The sequence below is a fragment of the Embiotoca jacksoni genome, unplaced genomic scaffold, assembly GCF_022577435.1.
Source record: "Embiotoca jacksoni isolate LCO1_2020_lvr unplaced genomic scaffold, fEmbJac1.0.p SCAF_2, whole genome shotgun sequence".
In the NCBI taxonomy this organism is placed as follows: domain Eukaryota; kingdom Metazoa; phylum Chordata; class Actinopteri; family Embiotocidae; genus Embiotoca; species Embiotoca jacksoni.
In genome coordinates this window covers 1,151,889-1,174,286 of record NW_027185340.1, presented here as the reverse complement: position 1 = coordinate 1,174,286, position 22,398 = coordinate 1,151,889, and the positions used below count along the sequence as shown (strand labels likewise).

The window sequence follows — 22,398 nt, the reverse complement described above, 5'->3', positions numbered from 1 at the left end:
TCGGAGGGATGTGTTATTACCATATTCATACAGGAACAATACACCTTAAAGTCAAAGCAAATGTCCATTAGAAAATTTCAGTCGACATTTCACGACTACCTTTACTGATAGCACTCAGGACACCATGTTAAAAGGGAAAAATAATGCACACAAGCCATCCGAAGGATTGCCATGACCTGACCTGACAAAAAAACGGACCCGAGCTGCACTGTTAAATAAACATACATCATATAGTCCAGTCAAGGCAACATCAATCATTCTGACATGCGGTTAAAAAGCGTTTACCTCAGACCTGCATTACACACGTAATTAGTTTCAGGAGTCGAGAGGGAGGGAACTGCTGAAGCATAGCATTATACACACGCCATAACACACCAAGGCAAACCTCCTCTGAAACCCACAAAACAATCTCATGCAAAGAGACTCTTTCATAATAGAGATAAAAACCGAGAGAAATGCAGCTGCTAGTGTCATCACAGCCATTAGCCTTTTTTATAGAAATGAGTGCAGGCAGCTACCTCTCGCCAATTCCCTGCAAGACGCCTGGGGTTCTGTGGAACGAGCAAAGCAAAATGAACAACAGTAGTAATGATGATGTGAAAGAGGAACATGAAGGTGATAAACCAGCAGTGCAGGATGACAAATAAACCATGCGCATGTCCAGGCAGAAGACAAAGAAGACCTACAGAACCTGACAAGCTAATGTTCGCAGTCATGTTCACAAAATATTGTAAAGCTCAGTGAAAAAAAAAAAGTCACTAAAATCAAATCGCAATAAGTAAAATCATGTTAAATAATTAACGCGTTCATGCAGGCAACTTATATTATAAGCAATACATTTTGATAATGTCAAGTTCATAAAGATTCAGTTGGTTTACCAACAAGTCAAAACAGTCCGAACCCACTCAATATAACGGCTGTCAGAACCAATGAACTTGGAATCACCACAGCACTCTTCCCTTCTCAGTTTACCGGACAGTGTGACACCTGCATGGCGTGTGCATGGCGTGTGCATGGCGTGTGCATGGCGTGTGCATGGCATGTGCATGGCGTGTGCATGGTGTGTGCATGGCGTGTGCATGGCGTGTGCATGGTGTGTGCATGGCGTGTGCATGGCGTGTGCATGGCAGCTACTTTTAGTTCCATGTAGGAAGACTCCAGGTTGTGAGATGCAGCCTTATTCAACATGTATTCATATGCGTTTTTATTTCTTTATTGCTTAAACAAAATTTTAAAGCAAAAACATTTGTGGAAATATGAATAATTTCTTGCCAAGAGAAGCACTCTCATTCATGTGCTGTAAATATGAGGCCAGTGGCCTGTTAGCTTAGCTTAGCATGAAGTCTAGAAACAGGATTGTTTGACAGAAATACACGTGGTTCACCTTTAAGCAGACATGAATACAATTCAGCAGATTTACAGCGACAGCGGCCTCCCACAGGAAAGAGTTTTTGGCTACTTGATGAATTCAACTGATAAATACTGGCCTTGCTTGAACAGCCTGTGAAAACTATCTGGGTCTGGAGCATTAAAACATTCATCTACATCCACTGGGTTAATTGACTGCCGCGGTGCACAGATGTGAACGATGTAAGAAAATACATTTTATTGAAGCGATTTGCTGTTCTTATTTGTGCCTTTTGTGCAGCTGCCCGTTACCTGTCCGTAAGAAGACGCTTCAGTGCTGGTGCTGGGAGGGGCCTCTCTCTTCACCTCAGGAGCCGTCTCAGGAACCCGAACCCTCACAAAGTTGATGACATGGTGCAGATTGGAGAGGAGATTGGTGCCAGGGAACCAGCTGTCATGACAGTGCTCCTCAATGCAAGGCTCCTGGAAGCAGAACATCCCACGAGACATCGGTGAGCAATTGGAAGTCTCCACAATGACAAGAGTGGTTGCAACTCAAACTCTGACATATATCTCACCTCGTCCTCCTTGTTGTCTTGAACTTGGTTGTCCAAGCCCAACTCAATCAGGTAGAGCACCATGCACAGCACATGTTCAGACATGTTCGGGTGATCCATCCAAATCTAGAACATAAACTATTAGCTTACACTGCAGAACAAATTAAACAACATTTCAGGGGATAAAATGTTTGTATTTTGTAAATTCTAAATTATATTATTATACATATATAAACAGGATATTTGTTCTCTTCCTAGCAGCTGATACTAAAGTGCTGGTGTTGTTACACTTTAATAACTCCTCATCTGTCTCTTTTAAATACATTTTGCCTCATCTAAACTAAGAGCGCTGCTCATTTTATGCTGCACTTCGTCAGTCTTGTCCTGTACCAGAATCTTTTAACATGTCAGCACCAATTAATAGCCGAGTCATATTCCTTGTGCGCTAATTAAATATGCCAAACATTTAGCTCAAGGTGTAAATTGAGATGCAAGGAGGACAGTGCTATATTAAACTGCATGAGTAGTCACTGAAGAGCTCACCTTGTAAAGGAGGGTGAAAATCACAATGTGCAGCGTCTTGCAGTGTAACAGCCTGATTAGACCTTTGTAACACGGGTGCAGGGGAGTCCTCTCCTTGTAAGGAGGCCATGGGTTGCCAGTGTGAATGCCAAACTGTTTCAAACTAGGTAATGTCATCACACAAAAGAAAAAATAAATCAGAAATATAGAGAACATAGCAGTCACCACACCTACACTGCAGGTGCTAGTTTACATACAACAGAAGGTTCAACTTCCACAGAAGGTCAAATGCTGAGAGAACGAAGAGTTTGGTGAAACGACATCGAACATTGTTCAGAATAAATCACCGCACAAAAGATTTCAGTCAATCCATCGGAGCAGCAGATGGGCAGCACTGTATTAGTGATGATGGGATCGTTATTACATGAACCGGGGCCGGTGACAGGCAATCCATCATATTCAAACGGTGTAAATGAGCAACATGAGGCTGGTATCAGACTCTGAAGGTGGCAGCGGCAGATTCAATATGTCTGAGGGAGAAATATGCCTCAGTTTCTTCTGAACTGGAACGACCAAATGCTCGCTTTGAAAAGGGCACACTGTATGTGAAAGAAATAAGACCATCAGTAATCCATCCAGATATCCACGAATTACAGCGACACCAGAGAAGGCCTAAAATCCCATTACAGAGAGGCTATCTTCACAAATACAGAAGCACTCAGTAAGGGACCCCGTCGGTACAATTAGCATCTTCACACGTACCAGAAACCTCCGAGAAAATTAACCCCAAGGTATCTGCTTCACCTCCACTGACATGTTTGTCTTAGGAGACGTCTGTAGCACAATCAAACAAGAACGATTTCCTCAATTCTATTACAATTTAGCCTGAAATATTGATTTTTCTCGACAGCTATCTAATTGGAACCAACCCGGCAGCGGCCGGTGGATCTGACCTTTCTTATCATGTCCCTTCATGGGGGGGTCGGGGGGGGGGGGGGGGGGGGGGGGGTGACCCTACGAGACTCAACAGAGCATGATGCCGGCTGGCTTTTGTCAGGAAGACGGAACATGAACGCACCGACAAAAGAATAGCATTGAGCAAAGACAATATGTGGTGGACAATGACAGAAATGTACACAGAATTAAGAAGAAAGTACCCTAATTATATAAACATCATTTATTTGGTTGGATATTTATGAGCAGTGTGGACTTACAATGCGGAGTATCGGTCCATTGCTGACTGGACGTCACGCCGATAGACTGTTCTGAGAACGACCATGATGGGGTCGAACTCCTTCTCCCACACCTCGGCTGGTGGAGAAAAGGAAGAGAAATGCTTTGAAACATCTGGTTCAAAGTGACATTGATTCCCTTTTTTCTGGTTTTCACCTTCTCTATGTAAGTGGTGCGAGCCTGCCCCCATGTGGTAGCACCAAAGACAAAGATCTAAAGCTCAAGACTTTCAGCTTCAACCGGATCATTTTTACACATTTCTAATCATGAATATAAATGTGTATTAATTATAGATATCAGCCTCAATGGATTGTGTAAGACATTCATTTCACAGGAAGGTATTAAGCATACATTTGTTTCTTTTGTGTCAAATCTCTAAAACCATTTGCGATGGACTCAGGGCCTATTTTAGATCACAGATTCTGATCTGTTGAAAAATGTTCCATACGCCAGAATGTAAAAATACGTCACTCTTCTTACTGGAGAACCATGTAAACTTTCCAAATACACGTGATATCTAATTGTCGCTTGGCACAAAACAACTGCTGCTGGATCGAAGAAATATTCTAGAAAGATAACAGAAAATAAAACAATAAATGTCGCAAAAACTTATCTTTTATTGTGGGTTATATTCAAATGGAAAATGGAGCGCTGTGATTTTCTTAATATAAATGCCATATTACCCGTCTTTGTAGAATCTATTTGCAATTTTTCTCCATTTTCATACATCGATTTGGACCCATTCCTTAAATATTGCCATCTTTGTTAGAGGTAACGCTGCTGCTGACCAGCGGAGGGCAGCAGACAGACACACTGGATCTTCATGCTGCTCCGAACTTATAAACTCCACTGTGCAAATGCTACAACCAACAAAAGGCTGGTAGAAGAAACCTTGGTGGCACAAACCAGTGAGGGATTTTAACTCCAGCTCTTTGCAAATGGGGCTTCGAATTTTATAGCTACGACATTGTGCCAGGCTTAATTCTATTTTTCAATTCAATTATATTTATACAGCAACAAATCACAACTTAAGCAATCTCAGGGCACTTAACATAGTAAGGTCCTTTCAACAGAGCGTTACAACGTTATAGGGAGAAACCAAACAATTCAACAATTCCCTCTCGAGTGACAGTTAGAAGGAAAAACCTCCAACAGAACAACGAGGAAAAACAATTATCGATTTCTCGCCAGGACAAAGCATTTTAATCACACAAGACTAATGGGCTTCAGATATAATTTAATATGGAATATCGGCCCTGTATAGCATCAGGAGTGAGATGCTCTCCAGTGCTGACAGCTCACACAAACTATGTGAAAGTGCAACATCAGTTTCATGATTTCTATCCCACATCAACATTTTGCGGAAATTCAGCATTTAATCGTACCAGCCTTGTTACAATGGTGAGTCAGTGTATCACAGACTCCTCCTACCTTTAGGCGTGTACATGCCCTGCTGCATGGAGCCTCCCGGCTCAAACACCGGGGCTTTGAAGTCCGCCACAGCAGAGAGCATATCCTCGAAACTACAGCTGCCCGGTACGATGCCACTCTTTGGGTTGGGATTCTCAGGAATCTAAGGCAACATGCTTAAAGAAAATACTGTTATGAATAAGTGAGTACAGCTACTCCTTAATATATTTGTTTCGAACCGAAGGATACGAGGTCTAATAGAGCGCTGTGCGTACGGTCATTCATACACAACTGAGAGACCATCTCAGCCCGAAGGATCTCATCATCCGTCATCCCTGTCAGAGAAAGTGAGAAAGAGAACGTGAAGGCAAATTGACAAAGTTAACTTTCAATACAGTAGTTGGATAAAATGACAGAAACATCTTGAAAGTGCCATGTTACACTTCTATATTCATGACCAGATGTCAAAAGTTCATTTTAAAGGCTTTATCGATGATGTACCAATACTACTATAGATCGCCACACTAGAGATACCCGGCATCACATTTTCCTTTGATGGCTTATTTTTTGTAAACTCACACATCCTGGGATATACTGTATGCTAAACAACAACAAAACTGCAGTAGCAAAAAGAAACAGTGGCTACAAGCGAGCGCTTGACAACTTCCTACTATTGTGTCAACATCTCACAGTGTCAGCAATAATAGTTTATGAACTGTATTTGAACTGCATGGAAAGGTGTTTGTTTCTTTGCTACGGTATCCTCAGCTGCACTACTTACCCAAATGAATGCGAAGGCTTGTCAGTATGACCAGAAAGGTCAGCGCTCCTTCAAGCATCGGTCTCTCCTGCTCAGAGTCCAACACAGCGTTCTGGTGCTGAGACGCCATCGTCAACAGATCAACCACTTTAAACCTGTGTCAGACAACACAGTGTAAATGTGCGCAACATCACCCGTTTGCAAATTAATAATGATTTACGCAGCATTTTGATATTAGAATCAGAGCTTACCTCTCAAAAACACTTGAGATAAAGTAGTCAGGATCTAATCTGGATGCACAGACCTGCAAAAATAAACGGAGGAAACGGAAATTTAAAATAAATTGGGACAAATAAGGAAAATAATGACATGCTGCATATGAGTGACTCTGATGTCTGTGATCCAGCAATCCTAACCTGCAGCAGGTAGATGTCTGGGTCGATCATGGAGTTGCAAAAGTGTGACTGCACGTAGGTCATAGCCTGTCCCTTAATCTGCAGACCATTCCTGACCCACATGTTGCTGTGGATCTCCGACAGACACGCCTGCAGCCACACAGAGTAAATATTTAAACACATGGCCACAGACCTGCAGGTGATATTCAGGTAAAAGTAAATCAATCAGTGGCTTTCATGCATTATACCTGGATTTGGAGCGGATGCACCATGATCTTCATCAGCATTTCTTGGTCGGGCAGGAGGCTGTCCAGATCCAACCCTTGGCATTTTACAGCCTGGGAATTTTCAACCAAACAATTAAGTTCCATATAAACTCATATCGATTGACTGAAAATTGATGTCCTCAGAGATGGAAGCCTTTTGCTTACCTTACTAAGGAACATGGCATAGTAGCGGTGGAGTGGCAGGTGAAATGTCACTTGATTTGGAGCAGGCTGTGAAAGATACACAGGAAGTTATGAGGAACAGTGGAGGAGAAAACGTTCTTGTAAATATGATAGTTTTCCATTTTAATTTACCTCATCGACGAAGCCAATGGCATCAAACCAGATCTGCAGGGTCTCCAAACAGTAGCGAACCACAGTTTTAGTGTATTCCTGCGTCTCCTGTTCACATACAATGGAACATGTTAACATTCGTAATAGAATATGGGAGTGCGAGCATGCAGCACAGGATGCTCAAGATGCATGTTCTATTGATCTTCGATGGTCAGGCATGCATACAGGATCTGTAAATGAGTGCAAGAGACAGGACTTACTTTGACTTTGCAGTGTGTTAAGAGACCCCACATTGGTTGTGCACAGGCTTCGAGCTCTGCTGCGAATGCTGCATAGTATGTCTGAGACTCAAATTCCACATGTTCATTCAACTCCCGCTTATTCAGGTTCATACCTAGCGCAGCAGGAAATGATTTCAAAAGTTAGATAGTCACATGAGACCGTTCTTAATGCTCAGAGAAGCATCCAATAAAAAATAAACATCACAAAGAATGCTGTTTTTAATCCAATGCAGATTTCTTTTACCTTAAATATATTTTTTTTGTTTATGCACATAATGAAATGTCTGCATTCATGTGCACAGCATAAATCTCTCTTCTATAAATCTCTATCAAATATATCAGTTTATGGCAGGAACAGTGTCGTAGACATGGATACAATCTAATAGTGACACTGTGCTCATAACTTCAGCAAGGGGATACTCCAGCTCACTGTGCGAGGGTGAGTGTTATTTTTAGGGTGGTGGTGAAGTACACATCGCAAATAAGCAGCTCCAATCACAATTTTTTATTCACTGACAAAACGTCAAAGATCCCACAACTCCCATTTTTGAAAATTGGACAGATGAGGTCATCTCTGTCTGACTTAAACATCCTGTCAGCATGTAAAGTCCAAAGAAAATCTTCACAAGCAGGAGCAATCCTTCAAATCAAATGTTGATCACACAATGTATTAATAACATACTGACAGTCAAGTGACTGAATAATGGAGGAACCACTATATCCACAATATTTGGGGTAAATGTGAGCCAGTATCAAAGACAGAAAACTTCGCTGAGTTGTTTTTGCAACTAAAAAAGGTGGAAAAAAATGGTTTTAAACTACTGCCGGAAAAATAAAAGATTCAGACATAATCATCTAATTTGATCATAAGCATGATGCACATTATTAATAATTAAATGGAAATATTTGAATTATTTTTTTTTAAGATGAAGTAAAGTGATTTGGAAACGCTTACTTTATGCTGTAATACCTTCAGCAACGCTTCGCTAGATTACTTGTATTGCGGAGAAATTGCATGACTTTTGCAGAATTGTAAGAACTCACAAATATTGCAGAGATTGGTTGAATTGCTATTTCATACTGCAAATGCAAGATTTCCTGAAGGGACTGAATAACAATACGAGACGTTTCCCATACAAAGGATGCTATGTGACTCAAGAGTGACACCTCTTTCATTACCATTTGTCTCATTTCTAACACTTATGTAAGTGATGTATGTATGTAAATGAACAGATAACAGGTAAATATAGACTTGGTCTTCTCACCTATCTGTTCTTCTGTAATTCCACATTAAAAAGGCTCCATTTATTGAGGGAAGCGTCTCCGCAAATGATGCTCGGGCAACAAATTGCTTTGAAATGTTCGTAATGTCCATAAGAAAGCAGACTGAATGCTAAACTCTGGTGGCATCAGTGTGCGGATGTGTGTGTAAATGTGATGTATTGTGCAGCATTTTCTCCTGCTCAAATATAAGAAAATATATTTCCACATATAGTATGACTTACCTTGGAAAAATGACACAAAGCTCATCCACAGCATCAACAACGAGTGGTCCTCCAGGAACTTTTTGGCGACACTTTGGTGTGAAAGGATGTTGATAAAATCACTCACTAGGGGCCAGTAGGTGTTGTTCTTTAATAGTGCTTCACTGCAGTTCACCACAACATGGCGACTGTTCTCTTCATCTAAAAGAAAAGAAAAACACACAAAAGAGGAGTTTTTTTCCCTCCTAGCTTATGTGGGAATTGTTGAATTGTTGGTTTCTCAGTATAATATTGTAACGTCTTGTTGTAAGGACTTTAATGTGTTAAGTGCCATGAAATAACCTGTGGTGTGACTTAGCGCTATATAAATAAAGTTGAATTGAATTGAATTGAATTATGGCTACGACATCTGAATATTATCTGAATACACATTCAAAGAAACTGAAAATGGTGTACAGAAAGACATGAGCTAATGCACCTGCAAGTTACACAGCTCAAAACCTGGTGACAATGAAGAAAAACGACTCCACTTTAAATGAGAAATTCAGGCTTTTTTTCACTGGGAACATAAAGAGATAGACCAGAGGGATGAAACATCTGTGCATGCTTTGCCAACACTGAGAATGATAAAAAAAAAAATACAAAGCAAACTTAGCAGCTATATTTTGCTCTTTTGAAAACAGTCCAGTTTTCTTCTTCTTACAACCTTTCACGGCTTCATGTACCAGATTTGTGTGACTAAAAATTGTATTCAGTTTCACCATGAAAATTAACAAAGCGGTTAAAGATCAGTCAAAAATAGGAACAATCAACAATCTTAGAACCCCTCGTGCTGCCAACGTTTAATAATACCAGGTGTGATGAAGTGTGTTAAATCAGATTAATTAAAAATCTGACATGTTTGGGCAACTTACCCTGAAGTTCACTTTTAATAAGGCAACTCTCCATCATGTAGAGGAGGACTGTGACCATGATGTCCAGCAGCTGACACTCCTCTGTCACATGTCGAGCCAGCTCCTCATTGCTGAACAGCTGCACACTAATATGTACGATGCGGTTGGACATCGTATCCGACTCGTGGCTTTTCATCAGTGTTTTCATGATGAAGGCATAATGCTGAACAAATGTTTTCGTAAATGTGATCTGCCAGAGAGGAAGAGAGAAACACAATTAAGACTTACTGTTGTGACAGTGTCCCTTTTAATGAGGTTACAATTAGTCTTCAGAATATACACAACGTACACACCAGGCATCATTTCACTTCATCAAGAGTCTCCAACATGACAAAAAGGAAATGCATTAAAACAGAAGACCAGACATGCATTTAAAAGTCATAAAAAATGTTAACATAGAAGAGTGAAATACCTTGTAATCCTGATCTGGCAACATGTTTAGTAGGAAGGTGACCATCTTCTGAGGAAACTCATATTTTATTGTCCAAAACAGCAACTCTTCCAGGAAGCATTTATGCTTTAGAGATTCGATAATACACGGGTCTGAGGACAGAAAAAGGAATTTAATAAATAGGCAGTTCAGATTAGGTCATCTATTGGTGCATTACTTTTTCTTTCTGTATACCTTTGGTACTGCTACTCAGCTTAACCCTCTTCCTCTGGCCAACAGACTGCCCTCCATCTTGATCGTCCTGTGACAAAAACAACATTAATTTAAACAGATTTACAAAATGTAAAACAGTAACTGCTAATCAGTTCATATCAAATTAGAATAGACTAACTTTATATGTTTATTAATCATTTAATTACTGCACCAATTCAATGTGTTGACTGAGAGTGAATTAAAACTAATTTATGACATCAATGTGGGCCCATGTCAGTGATGGGCATGTATCATTAGTTTAAAATGATAACTAGACAAATACAGACGAAATCAGTCAGATTCATCAAATCTAATTAATCAAAAGTTAATAATAGATTCAGTTTTTGCACACTAAACTTAATCTAAGAGGCAAATAGTTACTGTTATTTATTTACTTATTTTTTGTGACGCATACCTCTTTACTGGATTCATCTGGACTCCCTGGTCCAGTGGTTCCTAAGAAAAAAAGAAAAAAATAATTTAGCGACAAGCATCAACTAGCAGCATCGATCACAACCGGACAAACACATGAATACATGGCAGAGAAAAATTGACAATTCATGGTCAATTTGGGACAGATGTTCTTTCCAATGATTTATGAAAAGTTTGGTCTCAAATGACATCATGTTTGAACAGTATGTTCCACGATGTAGACACTTCTTGTGAACTGTGTAAAATATAGCAGAGAAAAGTTACTGCAACTGTGAATTCTGCTGCATACAAGGTCAGAAATCAGACAAATCAACAGACTTCTTGAGAAATACATGAACATTATCAAGAATTTAAACAGTTATTAAAAAATAAAGCCATTTTCAACAGCTGACAGATAGTTCATGTCAAAATGCATATTTGATCTTACCCAACAGGGCCATTGCTCCTGCACCTCCTTCAGCACCAACAGTGACATCACCTTGAGCTTTCTCATCCACAGACACCAGACCTGAATTCTTCAACGCTGACAAATACTTGTCGTAGTTCTTTTTAGCGTACAAGTTCTCTTCTTGGCCTGAAAAAGTGAAGCAAAAAAGGAACTGCAACAAGAACTAATGTCATGTTGAAATCTCAAAATAAAGAAAACCTCATGGCAACTTTAAAGCAAAACTTCTTGTGAGAAGTAAATTGTACTTTAACAGTAACAGACAACAATAAAGAAACAGCATAACAATATTACTTTAATAAAGGAAAATCATTGCTTAAGCCACAAAAGAAAGAAATATATATATACGATATGGCGATGCTGGATCATAACACAAACTCTAGTGTAGATATTCACCCATGCTCAACTCCTTGAATGTTTGCTGATTGGTCAAGATCTTTGTCAGGACAGTCCTCATTGCTCCTCCCATCTTTGTAAGCTCCTCCAAGAAGGAGATCTGAGGCTCCAGCTGCTGCAGGACTTTCTGCAGATCTCTCTCAGTCGAGGTGTCTGGTGAAGCAAGATAACAGATTCAAGCCGTGACAACCAGTGCTTTGTGTAAGTTTGGATGTAACGCTGATATTCTGCTTGCACAGCAGATTTATCATATGTGTAAAAAGCAATGAGAGCACGATAGAGTCCCTTTAAAAGGTTTGGTTTAAATTGATCGGTGGATCGGTGGGATTGTTCTCACCTGGCTCAACGTATCCGTCTCTCAGGTACTGGATGATACACAGGATAAATCGGGGGAGAACCATCTCTGACATCATGAGGAGGTCTCGAGGTATTGAGGGGACATTTTCCCCAGTTCTCAGCCGATGCCGTCGGCAAAACCTGTCAGAAACCAAAGATAAACAAACAAATGTTAACGTCTCACTGGCAGCTTGAAGAACTGACAGCAGAAATGAAGAGGAAGTTGGGTGGAGATTCCTTAACGATCCTTTTAATTCATAGATGGACTACTTGTGGTTACATAACCATGCAGAGGGTAAAATGGGGTGAAAATCTGTTTGTTGTTGTTGTTGTTGTTTTTAATCTCTACCCTTCCATGCAGTGAGATCAACGCATCACACAGACTAACAACAGGACAATAATGTTAACATTACATAACGTACAATGCAGATTGCATGTTCAGTACTTGAGTAAATAAATGTAGTTTACATGCCCTCCGGCAGGCTTCATGATTTCATCATCTCGAACACAAACATTTATTTTCTGACATTTCAAGATTAAGCCCAATTTATATTTTCATTTAATTTTCCTTAGTTTATGAAATGTTTGATGTCTAAATGTGGTTTTTAATTTCTTTCTTTTCATCGTGTGTCTTATTGTGTGTTTAATGTGTCTTTGGTGTGGTGGAGCGACTCGGGACATTTAGATGTTATTTAAAACGTGGATGAACCAAACGGGGAGAGCTGCAGGTGTTGTTGTGGTTCTGGAGCAGCTTCCTCTTCACTTCATTCACTTCGTCACAGTAAAAACTGGGTGACTGGCGAGAATGTGTAAACCAGATAAACCAGTAACTTCTCCAGGAACCGAGGCAGACGCAGGTTATAAACGTGTCCGAGCTGACTGCGCTCCCTTCGGCCGGGCCGACCCGTGAGCGAGCGGCTAGCCGCGCTAGCCGGCCGCTAGCTCGGACTCACCCGGACTCCCGCATCACGTTGCCGTCTCCACAGTCGCAGGCCCCGCCGGCCTGGCTCCGGAACATGTTGAAATCATGGCCCGTGTGGTCTCCGTTGTTGAAGCACTCGGCGCACAGGGACATGCAGGGAGAGATGCCGCAGGTCCGGCATCGATACGCCACGAAGTTGGCGGTCCAGACCAAACCGCACAGAGTCGCGTTGTCATAGGACCGGACGGTGGCGCGGAACTCCTCGAAGCCGTCTCCTCCCGCGACCAGGCATTTACACCACTCCAGCGCTTCGGTGTCCGCCGCGGGTTTTTCGGGGTTTAGCACGGCGTCGAGCAGCTCCTGAAGCTGGCGGACCCCCGAGCTATTGTCAGTCCGGTTTAAGTCTGCCATCAGGCGGGCGGCGGTAGCTTTCTTGTCCCGGCGCAGCAGCGACGCCGCCATCATGCTCTCCGGCTTGTTGTCCGCTAATTTATTTTTGTTGTCTTGTTTCCGTGTTCTCGCGCTTTCTCGCGATACTTCCCGTTACGTCGTTGTTGGCTGGCGAGTTTCCGCAAGTACTTTACGCTGCAGGAGTAACGAGTACAAATAAACACATCTTCAGGTGTTTCATTTCATTAAGCCCGTATTCAGATCTGATATAATATTTGTGTTTATTGTTGCACATAACGTTTATCTCAGGTTGTTTTGTGGAGCATTATATTTTAATGTATTCGTTTTATTCGGATTATTGCCTTATTAATAATGATTGCTATATTCGTATTGTTTTTTTTTTATTCTAGTGTAACTAATTTATTGTATTTTATAATAAATCAACATGTTGTAGGATGCTTTTATTTATTTATTTTTTAATAATAAAAGAAAACAAAAAACATAGGGTGGAACATTTGTCACGCGAACTCGGTCAACATCGGATTGTTTTGGTTGTTGCACACAGTTTTGCGGAAGTCATCCTCAACCACGCTCAAAATCATGGCTAAAAAAAGAAAAATGCTCTGCCAGTGATTTAAAGTAAAGAATATAGTCGAGTTGTCACACAGGTTTGGGACATCGAGGTCGTTTCAATGAAACTCAAAGAACTAGAAAGCTGCCTGCAGCAGGTGGACACGTTTGAAGAGCCCAAAATCCTGCTGGAGCAGTACCCGACCAGTCCTCACATCGCCGGTGAGACAGATCGATGTTTAGAGACACTTAAATGGACACAGAGCTCATGAACGTGTTGTTTTCCCGCAGCCTGCATGCTGGACACCATCCAGAACACGTTCGGGGACATCGAGGGGAGACTGGTGGCGGATCTGGGATGTGGTTGTGGAGTTCTCAGCATCGGAGCTGCGGTGCTCGACGCGGGGTGAGAACATCTGTCGGCTGGTTCTCCTGCAGATGTTTCTGTCGGCTTCATCTCTCTCTCTCTCTCCTGCAGTCTGTGCGTCGGCTTCGACATCGACGACGACGCTCTGGACATCTTTAAGAGAAACGCGGAGGAGTTTGAGATCTGTAACATCGACGTGGTCCAGTGCGACCTGTGCTGTCTGGAGGCGGAAGATTACGTCAACAAGTTCGACACAGTCATCATGAATCCGCCATTTGGGACGAAGCACAACCAAGGTGAGACTGTGGGTGTGGTCGGCTTCAACTGCGCATGACTGATGGTCGGTGAGAGCTTCCGGTGGCTGCAGGGGAGGAGGAGGAGGAGGAGCAGGAGGAGGAGGAGGAGGAGGATGAAAAGCTGTCGGGTGCATTCATGACGTCACGTGATATTAAAACCCCGCAGGAGCGAGGCGGCTGCAAAAGTGAAGAACTGCCACTGTGACGACATTACTTCATCCTGATAGGTTTAACGTTTCACCGAGGCGCGTGACGTCACGTTTGTTTTCATTCTAAGACCTTGAGTTATGACATCACATTTCATTTATCTGACGCTTTTATCCACAGCGACTTACAACAAGTTCATTTCAACCGTGAGGGTTCAAACCAGAACAAGAATCAAGAAAGTACACATTTATTCTAGAAAGCCAAAATACAAAGTTCTATAAATAAATACCATTTTAAGCGCTGCTGAACTTCTACTTCTGTTTTCCTATTCTATATTATAGATGTGAAACTAGTGTGTCTGTGTCCAGATGTGAAACTAGTGTGTCTGTGTCCAGATGTGAAACTACAGTGTGTCTGTGTGTCCAGATGTGAAACTACAGTGTGTCTGTGTCCAGATGTGAAACTAGTGTGTCTGTGTCCAGATGTGAAACTACAGTGTGTCTGTGTGTCCAGATGTGAAACTAGTGTGTCTGCGTCCAGATGTGAAACTACAGTGTGTCTGTGTCCAGATGTGAAACTACAGTGTGTCTGTGTCCAGATGTGAAACTAGTGTGTCTGCGTCCAGATGTGAAACTACAGTGTGTCTGCGTCCAGATGTGAAACTAGTGTGTCTGTGTCCAGATGTGAAACTACAATGTGTCTGCGTCCAGATGTGAAACTACAGTGTGTCTGTGTCCAGATGTGAAACTACAATGTGTCTGCGTCCAGATGTGAAACTAGTGTGTCTGCGTCCAGATGTGAAACTACAGTGTGTCTGCGTCCAGATGTGAAACTACAGTGTGTCTGTGTCCAGATGTGAAACTAGTGTGTCTGTGTCCAGATGTGAAACCGGAGCTGCAGAAGGAGCAGATCAATAAATTATGAAAGATAATTACAGGAGATAACTGAATGACATCATCTGAAGGTCTTAGAATAAAAACAAACGTCACGTCGTATCGGTGGAACTTCAAACCTTCTCAGGCCAGAGCGTCGTCTCTCTGAACGGGAGGAATGAACGGCATCCGACTTCTTATAACATAAACCTGAAAATGTGTGAATCTATCCTTTAACTGGCATTCATATCTGACAAGCTGTTCAGGTTCCTCAATGGAGCTTTGAGAAAAGTCCCAGTTGTATTTAGGTGGCTGTTGACCAGAATTGTATTTACAAATCAGTTAATACAGTATTTACAAGCCTCTGCAGGGCTGCATGTTCATGTGACATGAACATGCAGCCCTGCAGAGGACTTTATACTGTTTGTGTTTACTAGTAAACTTTAAGTGTAAAACGAGTAGATTGTCCATTTAACTCTAAATGTTTTCTGCGCTTTATGTTTTATTCTTTGTTGAAGGGATGGATATGAAGTTCCTCCGAGCTGCTTTAACAATGGCAAAGACAGCCGTGTATTCACTTCATAAAACATCAACACGAGTGGTGAGTTTAGCGTCTGTCAGTCACACGAACACAGAAAGGTCATAAGGAAACGGACAGTTGCATCTTCAAGGTTTCTCAATGCTGACACTTTAAATTACATTTGAATGTTTTCTATTCAAAGACTTTTAGTTGAAAAAAAAAGCTGATTTGACCTTTTTGACCACATCCTTTCAATGACAGTCAAAATTTGACATGGCAGGTCTACATCTCTTGTATGAAAGGCTTTAATGCATGACGTAATTGCTCATCTGATTACAGCACATACAAAAGAAGGCCAAAGACTGGGGAGTAAAAATGGAAGTCATAGCAGGTAAGAAAAATACAGCACAGCCTTTCTACAATTGAAATATTCAAATACTGACTTACTTTCTTTACAGAACTACGATATGATTTACCGGCATCTTACAAGTTCCACAAGAAGAAATCGGTAAGCTCAGACAACACGTTCTCCATCTGATGATGTAATTGAGAAATGATATTCAAACAGACGTCGATTCCCTTTTATAAATGTTTTTATTTCCTATTCAGATTTACAAACTTAAAAAAAACAAAAAATTCAGCAAAGCAGATGTTCTTATCACTCAATGTAGGAAATCTACAGAGAAAAACAATGGCACACAGACTCTAAATGTCACAGCTCTTAGAAAAATCAACTAAAATATCCTGGTGAAATCAAAAAGCAGGTTTAAGTTGGATTTGATAAAATCAAAACATCTTCAGAGATTTATAGGTACACAAATAATGTGAGAGGCACAACATATAAGGACTTAAAAAAGGCAGAGAAATGACTCCAAGCTTTGCAAATATTTCTCTAGGTTGACATCCAGGTGGACTTCCTACGATTCTCAGAGGCCTGAAGATTCAACTGGAATGGAGTAAAGTTGCCTTTATATTGTCACTATTTGTAATAAATGTTTTCACTGAAGAAAAATTCTGGGTTTGACTTCATAACTAAGATCCATTTTCAGTTTTGGGAACTTTTGTTGCAGGGCCATCAGCGTCTTTTAGTTCTCTCTTTGTGGCCACAGGTGCTGAAGGAAAAGTAGATGGTTAAACATGTTCCAGATGATTAATACGCTGCTCTGAAACCGACACGTGAAGCGCTAAATTAACTCACCATTCTCCTCCTCCTCATCATCACTGTCAAATTTCATCTTCTTTCCTTGGTAATGAGTTCTACCGTGATCTCTTCCACCTCTTCCCCTTCGACCTCTTCCTCTGCCACCTGATCTTCCTCTTCCACCTTTTAAGACAAACAAGATATTCAAGTACTAAATTATAAACAAAAATGAACAATAAAAGAATCTTTTGTGTTGATCAGTGTCACTACACCCCTTTCACTTAGTATTGTAAGCCACACCATAAATACAGAGCCCTGCAGTTTGAGGGTAGAAGTTACCTCTGCCTCTGGACCTGCTGTACGATTCCTGTTGAGCTTCGATGATCTTCTTCATGACCTCTTTCTCCTCATCTCCCTCGAGCAGCTCCCATTTAACACTGTTGTCCTTGATTTTCAATTCCCCTCCGTTGGCCTCTTTGGCGTTATCCAGCGCTTCCTTTGCAATCCCGTCAAACAGAAGCGTGCCCTTGTGGGAGTAATGACAAATCGGTTTAACCAAATGAAAGCAGATTGCTTCATCTCTACGCTCAAGAGATTTAATTTGCAGATAGAGAACCTACCTCTTTGGCTCCTCTTGTGAAGTCAACCCACTTTATCTTTCCATGGCCAGAGAACAATTTATGAAAGTCCTCTCTGGAAACATCTTCAAGCTCTCCTGAAAACTTCAATAAGCAACCTGTCCGCTCATCCAAAAGCAGACCCTGCGATACAAACAACCAATCGTCATCAACACGGCCGGGTTCATCCTCGCAGCAGACTGGAAGCTGGTGAGTACTTGGCAGGATCTTACCATTTCTTTTTCTTCTGCCTGTTTCTGCTTTTGGTCCTTGTCCCTAAATAATAGTTTTGGCAGAGAGGACGGTCGGTCATTTTTCACAGAATGTCCAACCCATTTTTAAAACATAAAATGCTACAGCTTATGTACTCACTGTCTAGCTTTTGCTTTATTTTCTTGCTTAAACTGTTTTCTCTCCTCTGCTTTCTTTGTATGGTAATCTTCCCTGAAAGAAAAAGATCAAAGACATGGTCATTATATACAGAGACATTCAAAGATTTGCAAGGATCCATTAAACTTGTTAATTTTCTAGTTAAAAATTTGAATAAACTCTGCATGTAACCCTGAACTTGGAATATTTAGACTTTGCTTTAATGCAGGACTCATCCATCTGTTAGTTTACAAAACTAAAAAACAAAATCAATCTATCTTGTGTGCAGATATGATGAAGCAGTTCAGTGCCATTTTAAAACGACATTGAAGACCAACCACCTTTAATATCGTGTGCTAAAAACCCACCAAGAATCAGTGCAGCCTACCTTGACAACACGAGCATCTCATTGTCTTTGAATGATTTTATGTCTTCACGTTTTAGGAACTCCTTCGACGACTCTTCCGTCTCAAAACAGATGAACACTGATCCCTGTAAATATACAAATTAAATAAATGATTTGGAAAAAAAACCAACAACCATAAATCATAGGAACAAAAAACATTTAAAATTGTTATGTGATTTGTTTTCGTCACCTTGAACTGCCTTTGCAGGTTTCTCCTCATCTGAATGTTGTCGATGGGCCCTTTCCCATTCAGCCACTCCTGAACCTCATCGAGGGTTGTGTCGAGGGGGAAACCTTTCTGGATGAGAAAAGGGGATATTAGAAAGAAGGAAAACAATAATATATCCAAGGTAAAGAATAAGATCTGAATATGAAGAAACCGGAGTGGTTATTCAGAGGGCTGCAGTTGGATTATATTGTAAGGTGTTGCTATTATTTTATTAATACTGTGTTAATGTGGCTACAAAAAAACACGCAGAAACACCGGAGGCATCCTTTTCATACAGTTGAATCGTCATGACGTGAGGATTCATTGCAGATTGTTGCATCCGACTGCATTAGCTTCAGTTTAGTGTACCAAATAAATTGGTAACTGGATTTACATGAAATCATGTAACCATAAAGATAAATATTTAAGCACTCTGAATTAGTGTGAATGAGGTTTAAAAACTTACAATGTAGACAGATTTGTGCTTCAGGGCGTCTTTGTATTCATCGTTCAGTTCGGGTAGCGGTTTGTTTGAACACCTCCTGATTTTCGTCTGGTCTTCACTGATCTCCAAGAGGCCAGTCTTGGATTTCTGGAGAGCTGCAACGATGACGCTGCTGTCTGTAGTTAAAGATTTCAATCTAAGATAAAAAAAAAAAATTAAAAAAAAAAAACGTTCCAGCTGTAAGTGTGTATGTAAATACAGTTGATCTACAGAAGTACATAGCCAGTATCAGCCGGCCTACATTTTCATTTATTTTTTTAAAAGGAACAAAATAAAGTTAAGTCACACAGGCAACTGAATTTCTGCTGCGCTGCTCTGTCAAACAATTAGGCTTGATTAGAAAGCAAATGTGCCGACTCACACGTTCGACTTATGTCTTTGTACTGAAACCAGCTGCCAAGTTGTCAATATAAGTCTAATGGTATTACATGGATTCCTCTTCAATCCATCAAAATGTTCTTTCCTTAAGTTCTGCCTGCTGTAGTTAGATGTGACCTGGTTAAATTAAAAAAAACTGCACTTGAGGTGCAGCATGAGGACAAACGCTCGTCTTGTCCTGCCCGTCATGATTCATTCAAACGATCCACAAGCTGATTAGTCATCAGTCTTTCTCTTCTTGCTCGCTCACACAACCCTCTGCTCTCAACAGCTAATTATAAACATCCCCACCTCCCTCAGTCCTCTGTGAACATTGCTTTACCATTTTTATCTCGAAGCTTCAGCATCTGAGTCAGTCACGCTGAGCAGGTGAGACTTCACAAATAGTTTCCTTTGGGTGCAACTCACAAAACGATGTTTTTCACAATAAAAATGCTAAAAATTACAATATTTATAAGAAGAAGAAGTAATATAATAATATTACAGTAGTCAAATGCAGGTCACTATTATTCCACTATTGTCACATCTTGAGGTTTTACAAGTGTGGTGAGAATAACAACACAATAACAGCAGTGTGATTGCAGGTTAACAACAGGGACGTCCGTTGGTATTTGCTTCATTTCAAGATCCTCCTGTACATGTTTGTGTCAACATCCAGGAGGCAGACACATCTTCTAGAGAGCAGTTACACAGAAGCAGACATTGTCAGATCATTTCACATCATCTGCCAGTTTTCATGTATTAATTTTCTGCAACCAAGTTTCTGTTTCAGCAGGTTGATTAACTGGATTTCTGAGCTCAAATAGGAGAAGACATCACAGAGGAGGAGCGAGAAGACTGTTTCAAAACGATCTATTAATAGAACGATCTCAACATTACTGTGTTTTATGTTATCTGAGGTGCCTAATATACAAGAACAATAAAAGAAAATCAAGATTTAAGAAAAGGGCCCTGCTATATGTCCTTTAAGCAAAAAGAGAATTTGAATTTATGCCTTTGAAGGTGTTATCGTTTCCACTGTGAAGTTTCCAACTAGGTCACCGCTGATTTGAAACTCCACCAGTATGTTCAGCTTCCCAACGTGCACAGGTAGGTTTTAGAGAATGAAATAGGGAACTGGTTATATAGCTTTTAAACAGGGAACGTGATACGAGAAATAAAACAAACCTGTTGAACTTGAGCATCGTCTCCAAAGACACCCAGCCATCATCTAGCTGCAGCTGCTCTTTGAGAAACTTGTCTCTGGGGAGATTGTGATCCCCGAAGTAATACTACGAGGGAATAAGAGACTTCATCAGAGCTGCATTCGGCCAAACTTTACAGATTATACAAAATAAATCACATTTTAAATCAGGGTTACCTCCACCTGTCGGGCCACTTTCATCTCAACAGGAGACATGATCTCTTGATTTTCAGCCATGATTGCTCTGTGAAAAAAAACAACAACAGTATTACACAAAGAAAAGGAAATATATCTTTTTTTATTGATATAACACATTTCTGTCAATTTGAAAACAAATGCTGATTCATTGTATAATTAGTCTACATACATATTTCATAGATGGATAGTTTGCTAATCAACTATTAAACATATAAACTATTTCAGACACTAGATATAAACTGCTTTAGAACCAACAGCTGGTTTCCGGATTAATTAATGAACATAAACAGTGAATATCGACACGCCGTCTTTAATGAGGTTCATTGGTTTTAAATTGTCATTTTTCCGGCTTAGAAACAAATCAAGATTATTTTCTCTCCGTTTTATTTGCGGAATAATGTTTTTAATTTTATGTATTTATGATCTGCAGGTGCAGATTTTGCACGTTGCATCATTCTGGAGGAATAATCGAGTGAACTCCGTTTTAAACTATAATCCGTCAAATCTATATTGTTACACTTTAATTGTAAAACAGAAGAAACGTGCATCTTGAACGTTGTGACCCAGGAAGTGAGATTAACGGATATTAACCCATCTGAACGACCCAAGAAGTGAGATTAACGGATATTAACCCATCTGAACGACCCAGGAAGTGAGATTAACGGATATTAACCCATCTGAACGACCCAAGAAGTGAGATTAACGGATATTAACCCATCTGAACGACCCAAGAAGTGAGATTAACGGATATTAACCCATCTGAACGACCCAAGAAGTGAGATTAACGGATATTAACCCATCTGAACGACCCAAGAAGTGAGATTAACGGATATTAACCCATCTGAACGACCCAGGAAGTGAGATTAACGGATATTAATCTGAACGAACTCCCGTTAATCCGGGCTGCAGCAGCTAGCCGGATGGCTAACCTGCTAGCCTAGCTAACGAGCTGTAAACCGGCCACGACGTGTTCGTCCACCGAGAACCGGCTGAACCTGCACGGTGAGACCGGACACGTTAACGGGACGTGTTTTACAGCGGGTGGGGATGAGTTACCGGCGGCTAACTTCCGTTGGTGAAGTTAAACGAGTCCTTCAGGTTGTGTGTGAAGTAGCAGCACGTTGTTCAACCCGGAGATCTAATCTGTCCTGTTCAAGACTCGGAACACAGATTACATCAGGAACCAGAGGAACCTCCTTCCACCAGCCTGGAGGTTCTACCTACCAAACGTTGAATCTCTCGGAGTTAGCTACAGCTGATGAAACCAGAAGTCTTCACTCTGCTGCCCCACGTTGTTCAACTGCGTGCTACGGAGAGCGACGAGGACAAAAAAAAGAGCTGAACGCAAACGCGTCTGTGGCTCCACAGCGGTCTGATTCGTGCAGGAGAAAGTGATGGAGGTCACAGCCACGAGGTGGCGCTGTTATTCAGCAGGACAGCAGGGAGGCTGCGTTGTGATTTCAACTATTGCCTTTCTAAAAAATGACACAACATTTATTTTTAAAATGTGTCATTTTAATATATCGGATATTAAGGTTATATAGGATATTCATTT

The 22,398-nt window shown here is 40.9% G+C and overlaps 3 protein-coding genes across 5 annotated transcripts in view; 1 reads left to right on the top strand and 2 right to left on the bottom strand.

The window, feature by feature from the left end:
• ubr3 (ubiquitin protein ligase E3 component n-recognin 3) overlaps positions 1 to 13,188 on the bottom strand; it is a 36,890-nt gene extending 23,702 nt beyond the window's left edge. Inside the window, exons 1-23 of one of the 2 annotated variants that reach the window (XM_069153785.1) lie at positions 12,708 to 13,188; positions 11,756 to 11,895; positions 11,419 to 11,571; positions 11,005 to 11,151; positions 10,561 to 10,601; positions 10,128 to 10,194; positions 9,915 to 10,045; positions 9,464 to 9,692; positions 8,571 to 8,750; positions 7,045 to 7,178; positions 6,806 to 6,892; positions 6,656 to 6,721; positions 6,473 to 6,562; positions 6,246 to 6,374; positions 6,081 to 6,133; positions 5,851 to 5,984; positions 5,319 to 5,404; positions 5,091 to 5,232; positions 3,641 to 3,737; positions 2,448 to 2,589; positions 1,926 to 2,030; positions 1,660 to 1,830; positions 519 to 551 (exon numbers count right to left, since the gene is read on the bottom strand). In XM_069153785.1, coding sequence (XP_069009886.1) covers positions 519 to 551; positions 1,660 to 1,830; positions 1,926 to 2,030; positions 2,448 to 2,589; positions 3,641 to 3,737; positions 5,091 to 5,232; positions 5,319 to 5,404; positions 5,851 to 5,984; positions 6,081 to 6,133; positions 6,246 to 6,374; positions 6,473 to 6,562; positions 6,656 to 6,721; positions 6,806 to 6,892; positions 7,045 to 7,178; positions 8,571 to 8,750; positions 9,464 to 9,692; positions 9,915 to 10,045; positions 10,128 to 10,194; positions 10,561 to 10,601; positions 11,005 to 11,151; positions 11,419 to 11,571; positions 11,756 to 11,895; positions 12,708 to 13,141 — 2,991 coding nt within the window. In that variant the 5' untranslated portion in view covers positions 13,142 to 13,188. The remainder of the gene's footprint in view (positions 1 to 518; positions 552 to 1,659; positions 1,831 to 1,925; positions 2,031 to 2,447; positions 2,590 to 3,640; positions 3,738 to 5,090; positions 5,233 to 5,318; positions 5,405 to 5,850; positions 5,985 to 6,080; positions 6,134 to 6,245; positions 6,375 to 6,472; positions 6,563 to 6,655; positions 6,722 to 6,805; positions 6,893 to 7,044; positions 7,179 to 8,570; positions 8,751 to 9,463; positions 9,693 to 9,914; positions 10,046 to 10,127; positions 10,195 to 10,560; positions 10,602 to 11,004; positions 11,152 to 11,418; positions 11,572 to 11,755; positions 11,896 to 12,707) is intronic. The other variant, XM_069153786.1, reaches the window with a different exon arrangement.
• Positions 13,189 to 13,600: 412 nt separating this feature from the next.
• Positions 13,601 to 16,850, top strand: mettl5 (methyltransferase 5, N6-adenosine). The gene is made up of 7 exons (XM_069153789.1): positions 13,601 to 13,858; positions 13,928 to 14,042; positions 14,115 to 14,299; positions 15,837 to 15,919; positions 16,178 to 16,229; positions 16,297 to 16,346; positions 16,735 to 16,850. The coding sequence occupies exons 1-7, from the start codon at positions 13,759 to 13,761 to the stop codon at positions 16,774 to 16,776; spliced, it is 627 nt and encodes a 208-aa protein (XP_069009890.1). The 5' UTR covers positions 13,601 to 13,758; the 3' UTR covers positions 16,777 to 16,850.
• On the bottom strand, positions 16,414 to 22,172 carry ssb (small RNA binding exonuclease protection factor La). Of its 2 annotated transcripts, none has more exons than XM_069153787.1 (12): positions 22,068 to 22,172; positions 20,823 to 20,889; positions 20,630 to 20,733; positions 19,046 to 19,220; positions 18,562 to 18,669; positions 18,354 to 18,457; positions 17,969 to 18,040; positions 17,830 to 17,872; positions 17,600 to 17,740; positions 17,319 to 17,505; positions 17,037 to 17,162; positions 16,414 to 16,950 (listed from the first exon to the last, which is right to left on the bottom strand). In XM_069153787.1, exons 2-12 carry the CDS (start codon positions 20,880 to 20,882, stop codon positions 16,871 to 16,873), a joined length of 1,200 nt encoding a protein of 399 aa, XP_069009888.1. In that variant the 5' UTR covers positions 20,883 to 20,889; positions 22,068 to 22,172; the 3' UTR covers positions 16,414 to 16,870. The 2 variants fall into 2 exon arrangements, with proteins under 2 accessions (XP_069009888.1, XP_069009889.1); XM_069153788.1 differs by lacking the exon at positions 22,068 to 22,172 and adding an exon at positions 21,900 to 21,921.
• Between the last annotated feature and the right edge of the window lie 226 nt (positions 22,173 to 22,398).

Coding starts and splice junctions, on each gene's coding strand:
- ssb (XM_069153787.1), bottom strand. CDS start 20,882: ATGGCTGAAAATCAAGAGATCATGTCTCCTGTTGAGATGAAAGTGGCC. Junction 18,670..19,045: donor AGCACAAATCTGTCTACATT/GTAAGTTTTTAA, acceptor TTTCTCATCCAG/AAAGGTTTCCCCCTCGACAC. Junction 17,506..17,599: donor TCACAAGAGGAGCCAAAGAG/GTAGGTTCTCTA, acceptor TACTCCCACAAG/GGCACGCTTCTGTTTGACGG.
- mettl5 (XM_069153789.1), top strand. CDS start 13,759: ATGAAACTCAAAGAACTAGAAAGCTGCCTGCAGCAGGTGGACACGTTT. Junction 15,920..16,177: donor ATAAAACATCAACACGAGTG/GTGAGTTTAGCG, acceptor ATCTGATTACAG/CACATACAAAAGAAGGCCAA. Junction 16,347..16,734: donor AGTTCCACAAGAAGAAATCG/GTAAGCTCAGAC, acceptor ATATTTCTCTAG/GTTGACATCCAGGTGGACTT.